Raw genomic sequence first — 24,809 nt, 5'->3', positions numbered from 1 at the left:
TAAGACTATGCTACTTTCAAGAGTTAGCTGTTTGTGCTCAGGGCCACTGCCTATGTTGCTGTGAAATGCAATTCCAAAACCAGGAGATCCATCAGTGGTAATAAACAGTAGTTCATGTTCAACTTAATGTACCAAAACAGAGTCAGAAGTTAACACTGCCATTCTTCTTGTTTGCCAAATTCAACAGGGTGGTCATTCTTTTTCTAGTCTATGATTAAATACTTCAGCAAAGATTGACTTCTACAGAAGGAAAGCACAGAAGAAATCAAGTATGTTTTCCAAAAGCTTAAAGCTCATGCATGCTTCATGAAGAGTAGGCACATAGTGAATTGTAAATATCTTTTCACGGATACAGCCCATTTCACAGAAATGATTAAATGACCCAAGAAAGTGAAGGTAGAATCCTGATTTTACTTTGTTTTCCAAAAGCTGAAAGTTGAAATGTAAGCATAATATATGATTTCCCAATACATTCCCTTGGGTTAAACCTGTCATGATCACGGTCATAAAGGAAGTTCGTGGGAAAGGCAAAAAAATGCTGGATATGATCCTTAAAGTCCTGACTTTCCTGTCCCAGTTCTACTACTATGTAGCTCCAAAATTCTGGGCCATTTAACCTCTCTAAGCCTCAATTTCTTCACCTTCTAAATGAGAATAATGATTCCTACCTTTCACAGAAGTGAGGATGGACTGAAATAATATAGACTAAAGCATTGTATAAATCATAAAATGCTACACAAATATGCCACCACATTCAGAATGCAGAAGAGGATTCAGACTAGAAGCATCAGGATCTCTCCATTTGCCAAACCCTTTCCCCATAAGGCTTGCTTAACTTCCTCTCCTGTGTTCTGGGAGATTTCCCTAGATGTTATTTCTGGGATGTTATCCCTTACCCCACTTATTATATTTGATTGCTTCAGTGGGTGTCTGTCCCCAGCAATCAAACCAGTCCATGACTAAAGCAACAAATGCCCCCAAAGAACTTGCCCTCCAGCCAAACAACAAAAAGCTGTTGGTCCAATAAATCACTGTGGTTGCTATAACTTCGATGCCTGACTTATAGTTCACCTACAGCTTCCACAAAATTTCATAATAAAGAGATATGTGCAATTTATTCCAGGATAATTTGCTTGTTTATATACTCCAGAGCTCCAGGTCATTTCTCAGAGACATGTACATTTCTTACTTTAAAACAGACATACACACACACCATTATAAGATCTGCAAAAAACAACTCTATCTCTGCCTTGCATATTATCAATATGTCTAAAATAGCATGGGAAATTTGTTGACAATTTCCTCTAGTTAATTCCTAGTTAATTCCTAATTCCTAAAGATTTTCTTCACAGGTTTTGGTACCGACCAGTTGTGAAGAAAAATGAAAAGTTTTTCTTTTTAAAGAAACTATCCGTGTTGCACGCTCAGAACTCAGCTTCTGGAGGGACCAACTATATAAGCCACATCAAAGTTGTCTCACAACTTCAATAAAGGGCATCGTGAAAAGATGTTGCTGAGTAGCCTGTTACACAATGTTTATATAGCACAACAGGGACATCAGATCATATGTATACAAATTGTGGCTGCAAATAATCCAGACTTAAACCCTGGATCTCCAACTTATTAGCTATGTGATCTGAGGGAAATTACTTAACCTTTGTATACCTCAGTTTCTTCAGCTGTATGATGGATTATTGACCTACCTTATAAAATTGCTGTGCATAATAAAGGAATTAATATATATCAAATGCTTAAGGCAATGCCTGGCACACACTAAGCTCCTTATAAACATTAGCTATTACTACTATTATTATTTTGCCAGCTCAGGTGTTAAGGGGTTACACTGCATGCACTGATGCTTCCTGAGGCATCTTGTCCTAAGCTCTCCAAATATGATGCAATTGCTGGGATCACCACATGTAAATAATCAATATCGTCTGATGTCTGTGGGTGTGAATTGCTGACATTTCATATTCTGTCAAGGAGCCTTCTTCTTTCATGGACAGTACTGGTAAAAATTTGAACATGTGATAAGAACATGAGCATAATCCCTAATACGTCCCATAATAGTAAAAGTGTAGACTGAATCAGACCATGTAGATTTGCATCCTGCCTCCACCACTTACTAGCTGTATAAACTTGGGCAAGTTACTAACCCTCTCAAAGTCCAGTTTCTTCATATGTAAAATGTGGAAAGTAATAGTATCTATCTCATAGATCTTTATCTATGATATGATCTAATCTATGAAGATTAAATGAGATAATTATATCTTAGCACAGTGCCTAGTACATATATTCAATAAATGTTAGCTATTGCTATTATTTTTTCTTTAGTTTGGTTAGTCCAGGTGATACAAATTATTTGCCTTTGTATTAGCCAAAAAACAAATTATAGTAGCAACTGATACTTTAAGGCTTATAAAAAGAAAGATGAAATTTACTGGCAGAAGTCTTTTCTTGTGCCATTATAATGTCCAATTTAGTTCACTTTAAGATGCATTTTTCAGAAGATTTTATTACAAACCTTACAACATAAAATAATTCTGGAGTAGTTAAGTACTTTATAGAAATATGTTGAGAGAGTGATTGACCTCTGTAATAGAATCACCTAGGCTTCCTTTCTACTAAGGCCTTTGTTTATTTATATAATTTTTAAAGATTTCATTTACTTATTTGAGAGACATCATGAATGGGGAAAGGACCGAGGGGGAGGCAGACTCCCCACTGAGCAGGGAGCCAGATGCGGGGCTGATTCCAGGACCCCGGGATCATGACCTGAGCCAAAGGCAGATGCTTAACCGACTGAGCTACCCAGGCACCCATGTTTGTTTGTATAACTTAAGAATTCAGATCAGAACTTCAGGATGAGAAAATCATAGAGTTAAGACAGAGGATATCTAGCCCATTAAAGTCAGGCAGACATGACTTAAATATGGTTTGCCTTTGGAAAAGCTGAACTAGCCAGTTTATCTTTGGTTCCCTTACTTTTCTCAATCCATGAACTTTTCCTGGTCCCATTCTTGCTTTTACCAAGTGGTTGATTTATTCCATTTAGTGTTAAGGGTTAAGTGTTAACTTGTTCAATGATGGGCCCTCAAAGTTGGAAATGTTTAAAGTTGGAAAAGCCAGAAATATTGAGGGAAATTAAGCTCTAATAGCAGAATTATATAGGTTGTAAAGTTGTTAATTTGGGACAGAGAACATTACCTGATATCTTTTGCACACTATTGCTATGTCTAAGGTCTCTCTTGTTTGTGTAGACTAATTTATGCTCTTAGACTGGGATAATTCTGCTGAAACTCTTTTTGACTTAGAGATAAAGAGGTTCAGATCCTACGACAAAACAGTTGGCTATATCCTCTACTGGAGTTGATGAAAAAACCCAAAAGCAAACCTGAACCCAAATCATTTCTTTCTTAGAGATATCACCCAATGGCATTACCAAGGAATGGCTTATTCCCAACTTTCCCAAAGATATATAAAGACAAGGTGTTGCTACTGAAATAGAGCTCTATTACAAATCTCTTAGTCTTCACCTCCGGCCAGATGGCAGCCCTGAGCCACCCAGGGCTCATTCCGGAGCAGCAACCAGTGACTATTGAGTGACTCGGGCATGTGGCTCATTCAACACTAAGCATGTCTTGCTAGAAAGATACTAATCGTTCAACTTGGGCAGAGGTGTTTTGTAAGGTTTTTCCTCTTCCTTTCCATTATTAACATGAAATTTTAGAACTGGAAATCTTAGAAATCATTTCCCTAGCCTCTCATGTTACATATGAAGATTCTGAAATCCACAGAGAGCAGTTTATCTGTCCAGGCTCCCATGGATGATGAGTGCAGAGCAGCCCAGATCTGTGTCGCCCTCCTATTCACAAGCCTTCCATCGTTTGTTGTCTTCAAAGTGGCCCCATCTTCCTATCTGACCCCATCCTCCTAGGCACTGCTATCCAAGACAGACTCCTTGTTGCTTCATAAAAATCGTATGTGGGAACTGATTACAAGCAAAATTGGAGGTACATTTAAGGCAGATTCAATAACATAGTTGAAATATAATGGTGACTTGCACTGGAACTATGGCAGCAAAGATGGAGAGAAGTGGATGACTTGGTATCTCTGTTAGAGTAAATCAAAAGAACTTTCTGATGGATTTAATATGGTGGTTGGAGAAAAGTACGGAATCAGAGAAGATGCCTAAGTTTCTGGCTTGGATAACTGGAGATAAGGAAGATAAAGAAGGAGAAGGAGAGTGTTGGGGCATTCAGTGTTCTCTCAAGGTTTCAGATAAAATAATCTGTTTGAGAGGTGGCATGGCTTCTGTGAGAGGAGGATCAACTGGATTCCATGAGAAAGGATTTTCCTTAACCTTCCAGCCTTTGGGCCCACCCCTTGCTCCTCCTTATGAAGCCATGGTAACTTACCTGATTAGTATGCAAGGCCCAGCCCCTTGCTCCCCTTAATCTTCTAGAGTCAGGCTACCCACAGAAAGCATTCCTCTACTCTGTTCCTTAATGCTGTATGTTTCAAAGAAATAGGCCCTGATGTGGAGAAGATTGTAAGCATCTTGTATCGTCTGTATCTGGGAGAGTAGGTCTATTTAATTTTGGAGATGAATATTGTAAGCTTTTAAATATAAGGCCATACCCCAGAATCTGCTCGACAAATTATGAATGTGATTTTTTTTTAAAGATTTTATTTATTTATTTGACAGAGAGAAATTACAAGTACACTGAGAGGCAGGCAGAGAGAGAGAGAGAAGGAAGCAGGCTCCCTGCCGAGCAGAGAGCCCGATGTGGGACTTGATCCCAGGACCCTGAGATCATGACCTGAGCCGAAGGCAGCGGCTTAACCCACTGAGCCACCCAGGCGCCCCATGAATGTGATTTTTAAAAAAGATTTTATTTATTTATTTGACAGACAGAGAGATCACAAGTAGGCAGAGAGGCAGGCAGAGAGAGGGGGGAAGCAGGCTCCCCGCTGAGCAGAGAGCCCGATGCAGGGCTCCATCCCAGGACTCTGGGATCATGACCTGAGCCAAAGGCAGAGGCTTTAACCCACTGAGCCACCCAGGCGCCCCATAAATGTGATATTTTAGTGTCCCATTTCCTCTTCTGTCTTCTCACTCATCTCAGCCAATTCAGGGCAGGAAAGAGAAATGTTACGTATTGGGTCTTCTCAGAGTCCAAGAATGGGAGAGACAGATAGAGGAACACACTCATCTTAACTCTGACTCTTATGGCCCCGAAGCCTTAGAAAAGGGCCACCAGGCTTGCTTTAGGAAGCCTCTGGCCTATTCTTTAGCTTTGTATCTTTACAGAGAACTTCAGAATTAAAAATGCATTCATAATAAATGGATTCATTTATCAAGGAAGGAAAAAAATTATCTTTGATAAAGCTGGATGATTAAAAAAACACACGTCCACACGTCAGTCGGGGATTACCTTATGTTAGAAATAATGAAGCAAGATGCAGGTGTTAAGATCCAATGTGGTTTTCAGTCAAGAGAAAATATCAGCTCTCGGAAACAGGGCCACACAAACTTATAAAGTTTGGTTAACTTTCCTTTGATGGATTGTCAAGGAAAGGCAACAGCAAGTCCTGTGGCTGAATTTTACAAATGACTAAGCAAGTTTCGGAGCGTTAATACATTGGGGGAAAAGCAATATAATAACAGAGGTGATTAAATCCCACATGCTTCCTGGTGGATTCAGGAGGATGGAAAAGATTTCTTTTCTGCGTACAAAAGGGAAAAAATAACGCCACAGGAGACATTCACTCAGAGGAACTTTAGGTTAACAGAGACAGGACCTCAAACAAGCAATCAGCCCGAGAATTCCTGGCATAGTGACTTCGGTCTTGCCATTGCTAAAAGTTCCTGGTAGATGCTAATCTAAGAGGTATAACAAAGAAATAATATTTATCATTGTACTCATTTTAGTAAAAGGCTGGATGTTATATACCAATTGTTTAAATACTATTTCCCTGTCACTTGTTCTACTTCGAATGGACTCGAGGGGCAAGGTCTTTCTCATATTGCAAGGCACTGACTCTCAGGAAATAAATTACAACCAAGGGCCACGTGGGATAACAGTTTGAAATGTAATTAAAATTGTGTGTTTAAAAAAAAAATACTTCATGTATCTGATTTTAAAGTTAAAAAGAAAGAAAGATACAATTACAGGCCACATAGAAGTAAAAAGGAAACTCAGTTGTTTTCTGAGGGAATCTATGAGATTTAAAAATTTGCTTGGGAAATTAAAAACTGGGAACAAATACTTATTCTCATGTTACAGCCATTTTATGTTAAGGTCAGCAATGTCAGGGAGGGCCAGAAACAGACATGGAAAAGAGAAGACAGAATAAGGCAAAGGGGGACAGGCAGGAGGAAGGACGGGAGGTGGGGTGGGGAGAACGGAAAAGGCAAAAGGAAGAGAGAGGGTAGTTGGGAAGAACAGGGCGAAGCAATTACTCAACGGGAAGACAGGTGTGACATGCCAGAAAAGAAGAAATGGAAAGCACATGATCAAGAAATGGAGACAGGATAGGTGAGAGTTTGAAGCAAGGCAACAGTGAAGGGAACTCGGATATACGTTAGGTAAATGTGTTTGTTGATGTTGTTGTCCCAGCGAGCTCTGGAGCATAAGCGATTGTGATTGTGATTGCTGTCTTTAGAAATGTCATTTAACTGTTCAGCACAACCGGTCACGGGTGACTCCAGAAGAGTTGCATACTTCTCAGTGGACCATTACCATTTCCTAGAGTAATGATAGATAACCCAAATAAAAATATCCAGAGTCTAAAAAAAGAATCTGACAATCTCAGAGGATGCTCCCTGGAAACAAGTACAGAGCAGAGAAACGAGAACACTTGTGGTCCTTTGGCGGGAGACAGAAGTGGTGGTAGTGACGCATTCACTTTCATTAAAGGCTTGGTGCTGGGCTGTCTACATTATTTTGGTTTAAATTACCACCCCTAAAGTAGAGAGCTCCCAGTCTGACCTTTTACACTCTCCCTAGTGAATCAATCTGCCTGGCCTAAAAGACATCATCACTGCCATCTAAATAACCATATGAAAAGAAAAATCCATGTCCTTTGCTAATCACTGTTTTCCCAAGGCCCCAGGCCTGTTAGGTTAGTGTAGCTGATACCTTTCTTCCCTTGCTTTCATCCTCCCAGCTTTGCCAATTCCTCTTCTCTACCAGTGAGGGATGAATTGCTCGGTTCCCTGTGCCTTCACTTCTGTAAGTAATTCACAGCCTGGACTGTCAAAGCCTTGTACCTGACCCCTTCACCTGGGAACCCAACCCAGCCTTATGTATGAGAAAATGAAAGGACCCTTGTCCTAGGAAGTGGCCTAGCTCCACCTTATCAGCTAGACCCCTGGTCTTAATATGACCTTATAACTTAGTCCTAGTACCTAAGCCACTTGCCCTACTCACTGACTTCTTGTACTCTCCTCTTCCTCACTTATTCACATAACAAATGTTTACTGAGTACCTAGCTACTACATGCTAGGTACTACGCCACATGCAGGGAGTGCTGTAAAGCTGAGAAGGTCATAGCATTTGCCCTCAAAGAGCTCACAGTTTAATGGAGAGAAAGAGGTGAGCCAAAATTAAAATTATCAAAAATGGAATAAATAGCAAGAGTCGTTTGGGTGAAGTGTTACAGAAGTAGATAGAAAAGTAATAAACTTCCATGGAGAGTTTGCCATCCTCGTTATTCTTATAGATAAAAACATAGTGTGGGCACCAGCCCAGAATGGCTTTATGGGTATGCATCCAGTGGGGGCACACTGAGCCCCATGCTAAAAAGGGTCCCCTATTCACACACTTGAAGATTAAGGTGAATTTGTGTTTTGTCCATGAAGTCTGATGAAGCATACCCCAGGGCTGCAAACAATCTGGCTTTCTGATGGGTTTTCAGCCTCGGGCTCCTTGCCCCAGCCCCATGACCTCTACCTCTTTCTACCCAGGATTGCAACAGGGTCAGGTTGATGAGGGTTGGAATGGGAGGGTGCTCACATTCTGCTATTGCGCTCCATTCCCAGTGAGGTTGTGGGCATGGGTATGAGGAGAATCAGGAACCTACGGTATGTCAGGGTGGAGCAAAGCTCTGGCTGCTTCCACTGTTAACACCATAGTGTGCTCAGTAAGCAGCTCTGCGGTGGCCTCCCACCCACCCCTGATCCACGTATGAAGCCTCTTCTGGCACCGAGGCTGCAGTCCTTTGGGGTGGACCATCGGTTCCGGGCAAGGGTGGCCGGCCTCAAGAACCCCGTTTTGACTTTTCACTGGGTCCCATGGATTACGTAGCCAGGTCTAGCTCCATCCCTGGTAGCCTTTAGACCTTTGAGATTAGAGACCACAATCTCCTCAGCAAATTTCCCACCCACAGAGTCCTATCCTCCAATCCATTCTCAACAATGGAAACTGAAACAGCAAGAATCCTCTCTCCATGTGTTTCAGGTCCCTTTTCCAAAGCTGGTTTTCCCTTTCAAATCTTGTTCTGAGAAATTAGTCACACACATGATCTGCAGCCTGCGACAACCAGCAGAACCCTCTGGAGAGGATGGTTCCCCACTGGAAGATCCTACACTTCAAGCTATAGATGATGATTAGATGGCTCTTGGTCTTTGATCCACTTTGGGGCAGGGCTAAGCTATAGTTGCCAGCCTCCCTGCAGTTGGGTATGGCTACATGCCCGGGTTCTGGAGCCTAGAAAGACAACAAAATGGGAGCAGGAAATAATGTGTGCCAATTCCAACCTGACCCACAAATCCTCCCCCATCACTTGTCCATTTCTGTCTCCCCTCATCTGCTGATCACACACTGAAGCCCCATGCCACAGTGTGGAGGCAAGAAAGAATGCCCTCTTGGAGGACAGCTACCCATCAATCAGCAAGAGTTGCTGAATTTCCCAAGAGAGAAATAAGTTACCGTTGTGTTACCACTGAGCTCATGAGGTGTATCTGTTAAAGTAACTACAGTTACTTTATTAATAAATACAAATGTGTGGAAATTTTTGAAAAACATATAAAAGAAAACACAAAAGAGAAAAAGAAGCCCACCTCTATTAATGTTCTCGTGAATCATCTTCTGGCCTTTCCCTATGCATTATTCCAAGTACTTTTTACTAAGTCCTCACAATGTAACAAACAGCATGTTAAGCACCTTTCATATATAATGCCACTTAATCCTGACAATAACCTTTTAACATAGGTATCATTATCCCCATTTTAGGGCTGCAGATACTAACAATTACAGAAGTAAAATACGATACAGCTCTCAAGGGGGTGGGAGTGGGAATCAAATCCAGTCTGTCTGATTCTAAATCCAACCCCCTCCTTCATGTTTTTGCTGTTGTTATTGTTGTTAAGAAAACCGGGATGCTATTGTTTTATAGATGTGTTTTATTCACTTAATATTTTGTGGGCAACTTTCTCTGATTAAATGCTCCATTTTACGATATACTATAATCTATTTATCCAAACATTTAGTTGGGTGTTTGGATTGATAAGCTTACACAATTATAAATAACACTATCATGAATATTCATATACACAAGTCTTTGCACATACCGATAAAAATTTCCTTAGAATGATCTGGAATTGCTAAATCAGAAGTTGGAGCTATTTTTAAGGCAGTACATGTATATTACCCAACTGTCTTATATCAGTGATTTCTAAATGGGGGGAAGAGGATTTTGCCCCCAGGGGACATTTGACAGTGTCTAGAGACATTATTGTCACAACGGAGCAAGCATCTGGTGGGATTCCAAAACGTCCAAAATGTCAAGAGTTCCAATGTTGAGACACACTAAGCTTCATAATGGTTTCATCAGGGCATGTCACTCTGAAGACAAAACAAAGGCTATAGCATGATTCTATATTACTTACTATACTGATTCTACTTACTATATGCCAGATACTGTAGTAAGTGCTGAGTTAGCATTCAAGGAGGAGGGTCGGATCAACAGTTAAGAGTAAAGAAAGGAGGTGGTTTGAAAGTAAACTGTACCTTCATTCACTAGAGAGAAAACACCTCTATTTCATTTTATACCCTCATATCTTTCCATATCTTCTTCATCAAATGATTTCCATATACTTTTGCATTAAATTATACAGTCTCACAAAGTTGCCACAAGAAACAATTAATTTTGCCACATCACAACCTACATAAGTGCTTGATCCTTCCAAATTATCTCTAAGAATAAAATCGGTTGTTTCTTCAACAGAAACTCAAGGTCTTAGGTATAAAACATCCCTACGATGACAGTGGCTCCTCTTTCCCTGCCTGACCTTTTTGCTCTTTAATTTAACCTGGCAGATCATCTCCATTTGGTTAATTCAAAGGTGGAAAAATGTTTTCCTGCCCTTTCTATTTTAAATTAGCACACACTCCCTGAGTGCCAGTTCCTTTCTAGCTATCAATGGGACTCACAGCACGCAAGGAAAACATAAAGGGACCAAATCAGAAGCTGCTTCTCTGTTTCCTCATTTAAGACATGGATGGCAAAGAGAGAGGGGAAAGATCCTTGGATCCCAGCTGTGCTATCAGCCCCCTCTCCAGAGGTTCTGTACTCCTCAGCCTGCTTGGTCAATGCTTGGCAAATTCCTTGCCACCGGCTCCTCTCTTCTTTGCTTCTCTGCATAGTAGTCTCTGGGCTATAATAAAAACGGGATGCTATGGCTGTCCTGGGCTTTCAAAGCCAGGCTCAAAGAAGAGGAAGTAAGGAAAGAATCTGACCCCGCTCTCACATACCTGAAGAGAGAAAAAGGAACCAGCCTTAACAGATGCATAAAGCATAGACCCTATCAGTTAGTGCTTCTCTAGAAGCAAAAAGAAGAAGCTAAGGGGGGGAATGCGGATGCTCCATAAAGGTAGCTGTTAGGAATGGGATTATAGCCTCACCTTTCCGGAGAAATTTATGCAGAAAAACCTAGACTGGTTTCCTTAGCAACCCTGAGATAATCTTTCCCACAACGTCCCCAGCCTACAGTTCTTAATTCCATTATAGATGTTATTAAAACTTTAAATATGTAATCATGCACTTTAAGTTGCCAAATACCCATAAAAACTGTTAGGTTATTAAACTGTATACAGCCATTTAAATGAAAAAGGAATAACAACTAACTTCTTTAAATTGAAAAAGGTGAAGTTGAAGACATTCTGACAATCTGATAAATATAGGTAGCCTAAGTACAAGGATAATGCACAGCATAAAATTAACAACATATCTAAACAGAAAAACAAAATAAAGAAAGCCCATCTTTGAATAGTCAACACATTTAAAATAAAATTGTGTCATAGATTTCGCCTAGCCTAAAAAATTTTTAGAGCTTGGGGTGCCTGGGTGGCTTAGCAGGTTAAAGCCTCTGCCTTCGGCTCAGGTCATGATCCCAGGGTCCTGGGATCGAGCCCCACATTGAGCCCCACATCGGGCTCTCTGCTCAGCAAGGAGCCTGCCTCCTCCTCTCTCTCTGCCTCTCTGCCTACTTGTGATCTCTGTCAGTCAAATAAATTTTTAAAAAAAAATTTTAGAGCTTGATTATAAGCACCATGATTTATTATTCATTTATCCTTTAATGTCAGCTGCTACAATTTATTTTGTTTACAAGTACTAGATCCACTGAGCCACCCAGGCGCCCCTACAAATACTAGATCCAAACACTGTCATTTAAAAAAATCTTTAGGATTTCAAGAATAAAACTATAAATGGTCAATCTGGAGACTTTATGGGGGAATTTCTAGCACAGAAACCCAATGTATACTTTTGGGATTACATGTTACACTAGAAAAATAGGCATATTCATTAGTTGCAAAAATAATTAACATAACTATGCTTGTCATATGCACGATATGTATTATGGCCAGTAAATCCTGACAGTCCAAAATTCAGTTAAAGCATTTGGTTACTTTGCCTTTTGAAGGAATCATCACCTATGTATAAGGCATCATGTCTGGATGGTACTATATTGAAATGTGCCTGAGATTTGTTTCAATCCAGTATTGTAAGACACACAGACATGGAAACCATTGTTTTGAAGGAGAAAGGTTATACTTACAAATCCTCAAACACAGGAGGCATGGCACACCATGCAGGGCCCCATGGGGAAGGACCAGAATCAGTCAAGAGGCAGAAATGGAGAGGGAAGAACATGGCCCAGAGACTTTATTGGGATTCTCTTGGGAAGAAACTGCAGAAGAAAGATAGGGTCCTTCGGTCAATTAGGTTTTGGGTAGTGTGAAGAATTTCAGCAGGCTCTGGACTCTGGGGGTGGTCCCTAGTTGTCTGGGACCCGGCCCTGGGGTGACATAAGCAGGGGGATTCAGGCTTGGTGTGTGCGAGTTTGATAAAGGAGATTGTTGGGAATGTGGCCTCTTCAGGCTGGTTGGTTTGTATAGCACAGGTGCACCTGCAGAGGTAGGTAGGGTAGGAGTTAGGTACCCCTCAGAGGGGCAGTCTTTGCAGGATCGGTGACTCCAAAACCAGAACACCAAAAATATGGAAAATAAGAAAATATGGTCAATACAGTTACTACCACATTTTAAATCAAATTTCTCCTTTCATGCACAAGGACCTTTCTGGGGCCAGGTCATGTGAAAAAAGCTGCTGGACTGTGCATTTAAAAATATGAATAAAGGGACACCTGGGTGGCTCAATGGGTTAAGACTCTGCCTTTGGCTCAGGTCATCTCAGGATCCTGGGATCAAGCCCCGCATCGGGCTCTCTGCTTAGCAGGGAACCTGCTCCCCCACACCTGCCCCCCACCTGCCTACTTGTGATCTCTCTCTCTGTCAAATAAATAAATAAAATCTTTTTTAAAAGTTTAAAAAATGCATAAAGCCTTACATTTCTTACTTTACCCTTTTGAATATTCTTTCTTGTTATCTCATTAGAACCTAGTATTGGTTTTAATAAGTAGATCCTTACAAAATCCTATGGAATAGACATGTCCGGACATATTATTCCTTTATTATAGCTGAAAACACTAAGGCAGAACTGGGAACAGAACTCAAGATTATCTCTAAATCTAGAGCATGTTCTATTACATGCAGATGGTTTTTACAGTTTAACAAGATGATTAGTAATTGATGAATTCATTTCTCAGACAAATGGGCTTAATCAGGTTGTTTAGGGAAAAAATTCCATTAACTGGTCCAAAGTCATCTCTTCCCTGTTAGAGATGGTTGGTCCAGATTGCCTCCTATGGAGTTTCTTCTGGGAAATAGCATATTGGGAATAAACAAAACTACTTGGACAGAACAAGACAGCCAAATACCAGTATGGCATTTCTGAATTCATTTTCAACAGATTTCAATCACTATTTTCTATATGCTGATGAAATTCAATGTTCAAATCAAAGATGGGTATTCTCACCTGACTTGGTCTCTGTACACACTCACATTCCCAGTGAGTAAAATAAGAAATAACCTGATGACTCTGGATAGTCCCCATTTGGCTCTCCAGAGGCTCCTGGAGAGGCTCTGTTCTGTGCCAGAAGGCTGACTGCTATGAATCACTGTGCCAGGGAGGACTCCCTTTGCCCTCTTGGTTTCAACCAACCCTGGGTTCAACCACTGAGTGACACCGACAGGAGATGAGGGTGTGAGGAGGGTAACATTTCCTGGCTCCCTCTCCTCCAGGTCATGCTCGACAATGGCTGAGCTCCTCTCCCTCGGGCCACAACTCTGGCTGGGGGCCCCTCTCCCACAGCTGGAACTCTCCCTCAGCATTCTGGTAGTTGCCCCCTCTGCTTCAGATGTAGGGGTGGTGGTTCATATCTATATACCAAGGGTAGTTGTATTGTTTTACCATTAGCTACTTTGTTATTTCAGCTGGGAGGAGGGATGGAGAGGTGGTGTAGCAACCAGCCCAGTTTATTGATGCTCACTATAAGGAATAGTAGGGAAAGAGATAGCTCTCACTTGGACATGCCCCCATGGGCATCTAATAACTATATCTGGGAATGAGCAGTTTGTAAATATAACCATCTCAGAAGTTGAATTTTTTGAGACTTTTTCAGAGTATGGGAAACATAAGAAATGTAATCAATAAACTTGGACGTGCAATGTTGCTAGAAAATAAATAATTACAAGGTTAATCAATATAATCTCTCATGTCTGAAAGACTTTCAGAGAAAAATTCTAACATCTATTAGACCTTATCCTGGAAGGAGTGTTTTACCTTCAAGAAGTTGTATTGAATGAATGAGGTAATCATGAGAAAACTAGAAAATTCAGTTAGCCAGAATGGCCATGCTCCATCTTACACTTTGGCCAAGAAGAAGTTGGCAGCAGGCTCTTGCTAGTTTAGTATTTGGTTAGTGGCAGTCTATTTTCGCCATGGTCTCCGCATGGAATGAAGTAAAATTTAAAAATAGATAAACAAATAAAAATGAAGGGGCTGGGGAGACAGGGGTCCAGCAACTAATAAGAAGATCTGATTAATGCAGACAAGCAATTCAGGTAATTAGCCAGTTATCTGGGCTTCATAAGCCCTATTTAAAAAAAAAAAAAATCGACAAGGGATGCCTGGGTGGCTCAGTCATTAAGCGTCTGCCTTCGGCTCAAGTCATGATCCCAGGGATCGAGCCCCACATCGGGCTCCCTGCTCAGTGGAAAGCCTGCTTCTCCCTCTCCCACTCCTCCTGCTTGTGTTCCTTCTCTCCCTCACTCTCTCTTTCTTTGTCAAATAAATAAATAAGTAAAATCTTTAAGAAAAAAAATATACAAAATCAGGTCTAAAGAGCAAAAGATGTGCTCAGGGGATGAATTTCCTGGTTTAGCTCTCTATATGGCTTATGCAGTCTGAACTTTGTGCTTAGAGGTGGTTGAATTTACCACATAAAGGGTATCCTTGTAACTACCCTGTTGAAAAAAATTGCATTAATCCATCTATGACCTATTGCAGAATATGAAGTGAAGAAGTCACAATCTCGATCTTGTGGAATTCATGGTCAAAAGGTCACGTCGTATCCAAAAAGCAATAGTACTATGAAAATAGAAATACATTAAAGCATTATGGAAGATCAAAGAGAGAGAAATCTTGTCTAGTTTGGGTGAGATGGGGCAGGGGTTAGCAAGAGCTTCATGAAGTAGGACTTTGAGGGGTGAGAGGATTTAAACTGGCAGAGAAAAGGAGAAGGCAAAGGGGCAGTTGTGAGTGTGCGTGTAATAGTTAGTGGTCAGTGGCGGCCACACCAGGGACGGTGGGCCTGAAGGCTCTGCGGTCCAAAGATCTCCTTTCGGATCCCATCTCTCTCACCACTCACCACCTGAGTGACTTTGAGCAAATCACTCAACCCTTTCAAGCCTCAGTTTCTCCTTCTGTAAGAGGAGGGAGGTAATAGCTACCTCTGGGAATTGTCAAGAGGCTTAAACAGAGCATGCTTGCTAATGAACTAATGCCTGTCTCATAATTAGTGCTCCATAAATAGAGTTATTATTAATCCACAGTGGAGTTTCAGTTTGCCTTCTAACATTATGCTTAAATTCTTAAAAAATTGACACCCTTAAAAAGCTCTCAAAGATTCCTCATTTTTTTCATTTAGATAAAAAAGATTTCTTGTACTAAATTTGCAGTAGCCTAAAGCTATATGTTATGATGGGAAAGAGAATTTATGATTAATGTATAAAACCACTGTTTAGTCAGTGAAATCAACCAATTAGTAAGAAACCATTGGAGTTATAGAAAATGCACATTTTTTTAATACCAGGAGGACTTCTTTACTATTTTAATCCCCAAAATAAATAAAAATAAATTTAGCCTGAATGCCTATAAATGGCCAGGAACCAACGTTTCTCCTAAAATATTAGAAACCCAACCCACTCTTTTATGACTAAACAGCTTCTTTTATGATTCAAATTCCACTTTCCAAAAGAACGTGGTTATATTGCAAAACACCACCCTTAAAATAAGTAACGAAAGTGGCAAGTAGTGGATGTCAAGGATCTGGTTGACTTTCCTGTAAAACAACTCAAAGCTATTTCAGAGGAAAGCTTCATACGACTTTTCAACACTATATTAAACATGAAACATTAACTTCCAAATTAAGCCAGGCTTGCAAATAAACAGGTGACCCAAACCTCAGGAACCAAAATAAACTGGTCAGATTCGTAAACATTTAGCTTATGGGTTGGGAAAAAATTAAGTTAACCTTAAATTACCTCCCCAGGATTCTGTAGGAACTGTACTTCTCTGTAATCTATCCTCATGTACAGAGCAGCAAAAGCAATTTGTCACTGTGTTTATCATGATCATGTGTCTGTCAGGAGAGGGGCTGAAACAGCAAATGCTTCCTGCTTCGAGCACAAAATCAATTCTGGTTCTGGCCTAGTGAACATGTATGTGGGCTTAGGGGAGTTTTGAAAATGCTATGTGCAAGGCTGAAGTAAGAATTCAGGTAACTCCTTTTAAGTGTTGGGGTGGGATCCACGTCTGCCTTTTAAGCAAATCTCAGCAACTCAATCACGGGACCAAAGACCCAAGTCTGCCAGCAGTGGCTCATCAGGGAATGAAGCACACTCCTCACTAAAATTTCTAGGTAAATGAAATCAATCCCTTCTGAAGCCAAACACATTGAAATGTAGTTATTTTAGTGGAGCATATTCTAAAATGAAATTCATGGACAGTGACTTATAAAATATCATTATTCATATTCTTATTTAATACACAGAATAAATATGGCAGTATAGTAGATAGCATTCTTAAATACAACTTGGGGATCATTTTTGTTTGTTTTCCGTCACTTCTCGTCAAGGATAAGCAATCAGCTCTCCACCCTGCTTGTATTAGGAGAAGGCAAAGCAAGATTTGAATGAGAAATTATGGAGAAAGTGTAGTCCTGGCAGAAAGGAAGAAAAGCACAGAAATAGAAAAGCACAATCCAGGCATTGAAAATGGCACATAATTTAATTAGAATGGAGCTGAGGCTATGTGAGAGGAAGCAGTAGACACTAGGCTGAAATAAAATTGAACCTCTCCACCTAACACTCCAAATGACTCAGACTCAGGGCCAGCTTCATGGACACGTGACTGGTACAGTTGCCAAGGGGCCCCCTGCTTGAGGTTTAATGCTGTACTATATGAAACCCTTAACAATTTTATCTTTGAATTTGCTCTAAGTGAAGCCCAATCGCGCAGTGGCATATGACCCTAAATCTTGAAGCCTTGGCTCACACTCTGTCTTTGCCCGTTTGCCTGCCCAGGACTGGTTCTTGGTCATTTACCCATGCTCTGTTGTGTCCCGGGTCTCCCTTGGCCTCCCACCTCATCACCCTCCCCTTGTGACCAGGGGCTACAACCATGTCGCCCTGGTTGAGTAAGAGGTCAATACCCTACATCTGCGATTGCCCTCTGCTTCTGGTTGGGATCTGGGTGGGAGTGTGGGGAGGGTCAGGTGCATGTCCCATATCAGCACAGAGAGGAGCAAGGTTGTGGTCACCCACACCCAGAGCTGGCAGCATTATGACCAGTTAGGGAACTCAATGAGGGCCTCTTACCTATCCCTCAGAGTTTCTCATGAGGGAGCTATCTGTCTGCTGTGGATCGAGACAGCATACACTTGGGAAGAGAAGATTAACTTCACCCCCAGCCAGGCTCCTGCTTTACCATTTTGTACTACACTCCACATATTATGTAGCTGGCTCTACTTAGAATCCTTAATCACCCAGTTTCTTTTCCTGTTACTGATAACTGTGTCACCCTTCTCCATATCACCCGGGTATTACCAACTTCCCTTCCTCTCAGCCCAACCCCCACTTGCAGAACATCTTCCTTCCGTCCCCTGCTGCCCATTCCCACTGTTCCTGCTTTAGTTCAGTTGTTCATCGTGGCTCCACTAGACCATCATAATAGACTGTTAATTATTGCCATAGCTTTGAGCCTCCCCCCATTCAATCCATTGGCCACTGCCATTAGGTGACCCAAAACACCATCCTGGTCCTGCTAAAATGTTAAGGGCTCCCTGTTAATGTTGGTCACTGACTGTTAGTAAAATTCATATTCTTTAGTCAGCATTCAAGGTTCTTTCCACTTTTGCCCTCATATTACTTTTGCATGTTCATTGTATAGCATGGGCAATACTCTGGCCAAATGAAACCACTCACTGTACTCTATATGCATTTTGTACTTGCTTATTACTGTCTCTCTGCTGAAGCCATTTTGCTGCACCAGGATCACGACCCCCAGGGCCACAACCATCTCCAATGGTGAAATCTAACCCTTTTTTCAGCTTGAATGGCTCCTCCTCCATGAAGTCTTCCATCATGAGGCCAGTCATAATGGGACTCCATTCTCCTCTGTGACTAATCATTTAGTTTGCAACATTTATTAAGTACAGCACTTGGAATTCACTTATTTGTGTATAGTATATGCCTCTCAGGTATAAATGTTTGGAGGGCAAATATCATGTCCTCTCACCTTTCTAGACCCACAGACCCCCTACCCAGGCCTTAGTCCCCCTACTAGGCCTTAGGTATAATGCATGCTTGGTGTATGTTTGCTGCAACTAATGAATAAATGAATCTGTAGTGTAAACAGACGAGATTTTCTGAAAGCCTGGCACACCTGCAACCCTTCTGCGTCATGCCCTTTCCTCCTCCCAGTTCACCTAACAAAACATCTTGGCTGCTTTTCAGACCCAAAGCCCATCAAACACCTGTATTGTCATTATCAACACTAACAAAAATATCATCTCACACTTTTTATTAATGTTTAAAGTGCTATATTCTGAATGCTCGGAATAATCTCAAAGAGAACACCTGTTAACTTGAGTGCTCTTATTTTCAACCTCTTGAGGGCAATTTTTTCATTACTATATTAAAGTGGGCTGTTAAATAACTTATAAATGTTGGAGGAAAAAAGGTAAATTGCAGTCACTATGATCCATACAGGATAGCTAAAATGAATTTCTATCCACTTGCAATTTTTTTTCTTCTAATTTCAAGTCAGTTTTTTTTTTTTTTAGATGAATTGAGGAAAGTAATGAAATAACCTGAGGAGGGTTTTTTGCTGTCAAAACTTGTATTCAACTTTAGCATTTCATTAGTCTACTCTTGACTCCAGAATGTCATGCTTATTATCATAATTCCAAAAGTATCTTTAATGCTTTTCCCTCACCCATATTCTGAACCCACGAAAATCATGAGTCTAATTTTCAAATGATCAAATTTTGAAACTCTGCATGTAAAAATTTCACCTCTGGAAGAAGAAAAAGAATGCTAGTTGAATCTGAGCAAGAAACACCTTAAAAACATAATAACAAAAACAGTTAATAAAGGATCAGAGAGCATGGTTATATTTTTACAAAGAAACTTCAGAATGTTTATATATGATCAGAATTATACCAACACTGTGATAAAAGAACATGCATTTGAAAGGTTGTCAGTTTCCATTAAGAGAAATCTGTAAGAGTCAGAAATGGAAAGGACGGGGGGGAAACGCTAGAATTTAGAAAGGATGCAGCAATAATACAACTCCATAAAAGTTTTATATTGTATGAGTTTCTAAAAGAAACAAAGCATAAAACATTTGATAGGATAGGACAGTGTCAAGTGTTATCAATCACATTTAGAGGAATCTGAAGTAGAGGGTATAAGAGTAGATATTTCTAACTTCCTTGAATGTAAAGATGGTTCTAAAATCTTAATTTAAGGATGGAACATGGCTCAGGGCAAGAGTAGGTTGGTCAAAATTGCTGAGTCCACATCTCAGTCCCAGATCAGGAGAAAAACAATTAAAAATGAGATAAAGAAAAAGAATTCTAGCAGACTAGTATCATCATCATCATAAATTGTTACCATTTCCTGAGCAATTGCAATGTGGCAGGTACTGTTTTAGGGGCTATAATGCAATACTCATTTTACTTTCCAAACAATTACCTTATCTTTGCCATATAGATGTTATTATTCCCATACTGCAGATGAGGAAACTGAGAGAGACTTAGAGAGTAAGAAATTCTGAGGGTTTTGAAGGGGCGGGAGGTGGGAGGTTGGGGGAACCAGGTGGTGGGTATTGGAGAAGGCACGGATTGCATGGAGCACTGGGTGTGGTGCAAAAATAATGAATACTGTTACGCTGAAAAACAAAATTTAAATTTAAATTTAAAAAAAAAAAAAAGAAATTCTCCCAGGTGACACTCATGGTGACTACATATTATGCTGTACCATAACAAAGGGGAAAAAAGTAATTTTAAAAGAAGAGTAGCATAAAAAATAAAGAAAAACACACCAGGTTAAAAAATCTAGAAATATATAATAGAAGCCAGTGTTGAAAAAAAAGAGAAACTTCCTGACCAGGTCAAAATGAAGACAAAGCATGACACAGACAGATCTCAAATTCTCAGCCAATATCACACCCTCCCCCTGCCTGCCTTTTGCCAATCCTCCCTAAAACCTGGCCTTTTCCATAGCCATCACTGCCACCCTGGGGACTCTCCCTTCCCACTGTCAGCTTCCAAATATCAAAGGCAACTTTGCTTTACATTCTGTCCGGAGTACAAGCAGGGCCCAGAAGAAATATTAGCTGCTACAAATCCGATTGTCTGTAACTCTGGTAACACCTCTAGCCACAATCCGAGGCAGCAGGAGGACAAGCCAACTGCTGAGGAAGCTGGGATTTCTGTTCCGGAAGAAAAGATGATTATGGGGACAATATTAAATATAAGCTGGGAGTTGAAGGAGGAGAGCAAGAAATAAAGACTATAGAAATGGGAGAGTATCAGCTGGGGAAGAATGAGAAAAGTAAAGGCAATGAAGAGAAAGACTGCAGTTCTGGGCTCTTACAAGTGCCATCCAACTAGGAAGGGATTTTTTTTTCCCCAAACATACAATAAGAATGTGGAATTAATGGGAAGGAAAATACTTTTTGATTGTTCAACTTTTTATAGAATCTTCAACACAGCAACTGTTAAATGTTTTCATTTCTTCTTATGGTTTTCAAGATCATAGAGAAAAAAACACTTGTGAAAGTTCACTTATTGGTTGCTTGATCTAAATCTATCAGCCTTCAAGAGGGTATAATGAATAAGGCACCTAATCAATAACATCAATGAAGATGGTATTTTGACAGGCATCCCCGACTATGAAAGTGAAACTATGAAAATATGAAACTCGGTTTTAGTCCAAACTATTCCATTTTCTATGTAAAATGGTCAACTTTCAGATGAAATAGAGAAAATTTTGCCCTCATTGTCCTTCCCACCACTCTTCGCTATTCTGAACAACAGCTACCAAACTCTAGAGAAACAGGTAGCTCTGTTAGACCCTGAAAGAAGTGCTCAGCAAATGACCATAAAACTTTCATAACCAAGGATAAGAACTTGTAGTTCTCAGGAACCCTGAAGAAATCTCATAGACACCACACCCAGTTTCATTATATTCAGTGAAGAGGCACTACAGAAATTAGAACCGATGGGCTTTTGGATCTGGCATCTAATATCAAGTTCAAATTGCCGTGAAAATGAAAGGCTTAGCAATACCAGAAAACAGCATGTTGAGGTTCCTTTTTCACTTGAAACTAGCATGTTTACCCTGCTGATTGCCTTTGGAATTGTTTTAAAAAATTATCAATACTTATTTGTTTCACAAACTAAAAGCCTACTTGCTCAGTCCTGCCAAAGCTGCCTACAGAAAATGCTATATTCAAACCTCAGGATAAATAATCCCTCTATTTGTCCAATCTTTCTAAACTCAGTAACAGAAACAATTAAAAAGGCCCATTCTTCCTCTGATTTTCCTCCTCTCTTCCACTTCCCTGCCTTGAAATGTATGCAACTTTAAGGTAAGGGATGTGAAATAGTTTGGTACTTTGTTTCCTGTCCAACTTCAAAAGAGAATGAAACTTATTACAGTCCCAAAAGACATCAGAGACACCAACATCCCATTTTCTTCAGACTAACACTAGTATTCTGGAGCAGACATTTTTCTCAAGCACCTCACAACTACAGTCTTAAACCATACACTGATATGCTTAAAGATAAGGAATCTTGACAGAGTTACATGTGAAATTATTGACTGCAAAATTATCCTTGTGACCTATGAACTGTTCACAACCCACTGTGTGTTAGGAAAAGACCATTATATCAAAGATGGTGTAGTAACATTCTAACTGGTCCAAACTCAGAAGGAATTTAAGTAGCAAGATTAGTTTTGTAAAGAATCTAAATTAATGTGTTCCTGGACGCCGAAGGGTAACAGAAGGCTTAGCTTCCAAGCCAGTGGGGCTCTGGAAGGGGGACAATGCAAAGTCCTACCTGGTAGGCATCAGGAATGTTGACCGTTTCTCCATGCTCCCCGACATAGCCAATGATGCCTTTGCCCCAGGGGACCTGCACCTCGTTTGAGTTCTCTGTGCTGCTGCAGGGCAGTAGTGGGGTTCCTGCATGCACATCAAAGAATTTGGAGACCAAGCTCTTCTTGCCAGCAGCTGCCCCTTCCACCAGGAAGAGCGAGCAGCGGTCAGCGTCCACCATGAGGCAGACAAAGATGAGGATCTTGTAGCTCAGGCTGGTAAGGTCAAGGTCATTGGAGATATCCTTGACCAGTTCCAGGAAGAACTGACGCTCATTATGCTTTTTGAGGTGGCACTTGTAGTCCATGGCTGTAGGGGGGTACTGAGGCAGATTCACCCTCGATTCCAGGAGGGCACTGAGAATGTGGGCCGTGGTGGGGGGCAGGGAGCTGGCCTTCCGAAGCAGTGCCCTCCGCCGCACACTGCTCAGGGGCTCCTGGGCCCGGGCGGTCACCTGTTCATCGTAGGTCCTATTCACGTTGATGGCCTTGGAGCGAGCAAAACTCTTCCTTAGCTCTTTCTGAGAAGCTCTCCGCTGCAGGCTCCCATCGCCCCGGCTGCCACTGGCCCAGCTGGGACTCAGGGGAACCCCACCACAATCCCCGCCGCCCGGAGCGAGCTGGCTGTTGGCAGAGCTATTTGGTCCAGTGCCACCACCAACACGGCCGCTGCCTGCGCCACCACTGTGAGCCACACTGCTGGTGCCGGCCACTGTGGGCCTTGTGCCTACAGCCCCCTGACTCTCCCGGTGCCTCTGCAGCCACTTCTCCACCATCTCCTGCTTCCCCTTCCGCATCAAGTAATCTTCGAACAACTCTGGGTGTCTGTCCAGGAAAGTTTCCACCTCCCCAAAGTCCAGGTGGGAGGCTGTCATGGTCCCAGACACAGCTTTCACTGCCACTCTACACTTGGACCGAATGTTTGCCTACCCTAGCCCTCTAGCTCGTCCTGCACATGTCTATCCCCACCAGTATCCACAGCTCGGTGCGAGATTCTGCGGAGCAGCTGGGAGATGCCCCTTGCTTCGGGCTCAGAGAGTGGCTGGCAGGAACCCCACCCCCTCGTCCCGCTACTCCTCCGCACAGGTGCCCCCACTGAGCTGCTGCCGCGGCCACAGTTCCCGTCTGGAAAATCGGAGCTCTAGCTGTCCTCGCTCCGGCTGCCGCCGCCACCGCTGCTGCCGCTGTAACCGGATGAGTGGACCACTGTGAAAGGGAGGTAGGGCAGGACACGCCCCTGAGTGAGGCACGGAGCCCGGAGGGAGGAAAGGGGTGGGAGGAGGGAGATCGGGCGCCGCACCAGCCAAAGTCCACCGCCCAGGATGCCAGGCGGTTCCTGGAAGAGTCTTTGGACCGCCGGAATCGGCGCCTGGGAACGCGGCCGACTCCTGATTGGAACACGATTAAAGGGGGAAACGCAACCTTGTTCCTTCCACCTCCTTCCTTCCTTACCCCCCAGCCCTCCCAATTCCCCGCCCCTTAATCCTTCGGCCCCAGGGGAGCCCAGTGGGAGCCCAAGTACGAGGAAGTGTTGGTGTTTTGCAGGCATCACACCCAGAAGCTGACTCCAAGGAAATGAGGATGCTCAGGGAAAGGGGGGATTTTTTTTCTGGGATCTGGTTCCTAGGATTCCTGGGACTGCCGCTAATACTGCCCAGCTCCTGTGGGCAGTCAGCAAATATTAATGGAACTGGATTTCCCTGAAATAAGCAAATGAAGTTACCCCTCTAGCTTATGACTTTAACCAAATTCATGGACCTGGGAGAGTGGGTAAAAATGGTACATGGATGGAGGATGTAAAACACAGTTCTTTGGATTAGGGCTACCTTGCCTGGCAGGGGCATATAGCAAGGTGGACTTCAGGGCCTCAGGGGGCTTCCTTCCAAGCCAGTCCTGCATGTCATGAGTAGTTTCTCTTCTTTTCATGAATGACTGACCATATCTTTCTTCTTTCCCCATTCAATCTGACAAGGCTACCAATGCTCCCCCTTCCTACCAACACCCTCGATCTTGTGGGTAAGGATTTCTCCTCTCTGAGAAGCTTTTCTTTCTCCAGACCTAGGGATGCTCCAGATCTGGCTTGTCTCAGCTAGTTAGACTGAGAATAACATCAAGTTTCCATTGGGCCTTTTCCAAACCTAGTGGTTAAATGTAGGTGATTTTCCAGGAAAGAACAGCAGGCTGATAACACTTTCTTAATGCTCAGGGGTCTCCTCTTTGGTGAGAAACAAAAGCAGACTGGGAACTATCCAGTTCCCTGGGACAGCAGGACAATCCAGACATATCCTTACAGAATGCCAGCTATGAGGGTAATTGAGAAGAGCTAGAGAGGAAGCAAGCAGTGACTTTACAGTGCTGCCCTGTGGCAGACACACACAGAGGACTTACACTTACTGTGTAAGTCCTCTTACAGTAATCTTACAGATTACTGCCCAGAAGATGTCCTCAGAGCTAAGCATACAAGGTGTGTCAAGCATTTGCTATGTATTGATCCCTTTATTTATTTTCTTAAAAGTA

The 24,809-nt window shown here is 41.9% G+C and overlaps 1 protein-coding gene across 2 annotated transcripts in view; it reads right to left on the bottom strand.

Annotated features, from left to right (window-relative positions):
• Nucleotides 1-24,809, bottom strand: part of PDE11A (phosphodiesterase 11A) — a 427,278-nt gene that overhangs the window by 362,601 nt on the left and 39,868 nt on the right. The window contains exon 1 of one of the 2 annotated variants that reach the window (XM_004768993.3): nucleotides 22,256-23,482. The exons of the other annotated variant lie outside the window; for it this stretch is intronic. Coding sequence (XP_004769050.1) covers nucleotides 22,256-23,167 — 912 coding nt within the window. The 5' untranslated portion in view covers nucleotides 23,168-23,482. Of the gene's footprint in view, nucleotides 1-22,255; nucleotides 23,483-24,809 lie in introns of those variants that run through there. 2 annotated transcript variants of the gene reach the window in all.

Source organism: Mustela putorius, unplaced genomic scaffold (genome assembly GCF_011764305.1).
Source record: "Mustela putorius furo isolate JIRA1106 unplaced genomic scaffold, ASM1176430v1.1 tig00003869_pilon_pilon_pilon, whole genome shotgun sequence".
Taxonomy (NCBI): domain Eukaryota; kingdom Metazoa; phylum Chordata; class Mammalia; order Carnivora; family Mustelidae; genus Mustela; species Mustela putorius.
Note: the sequence above shows the minus strand (reverse complement) of the source record. Positions and strands in the feature narration are given on the sequence as shown.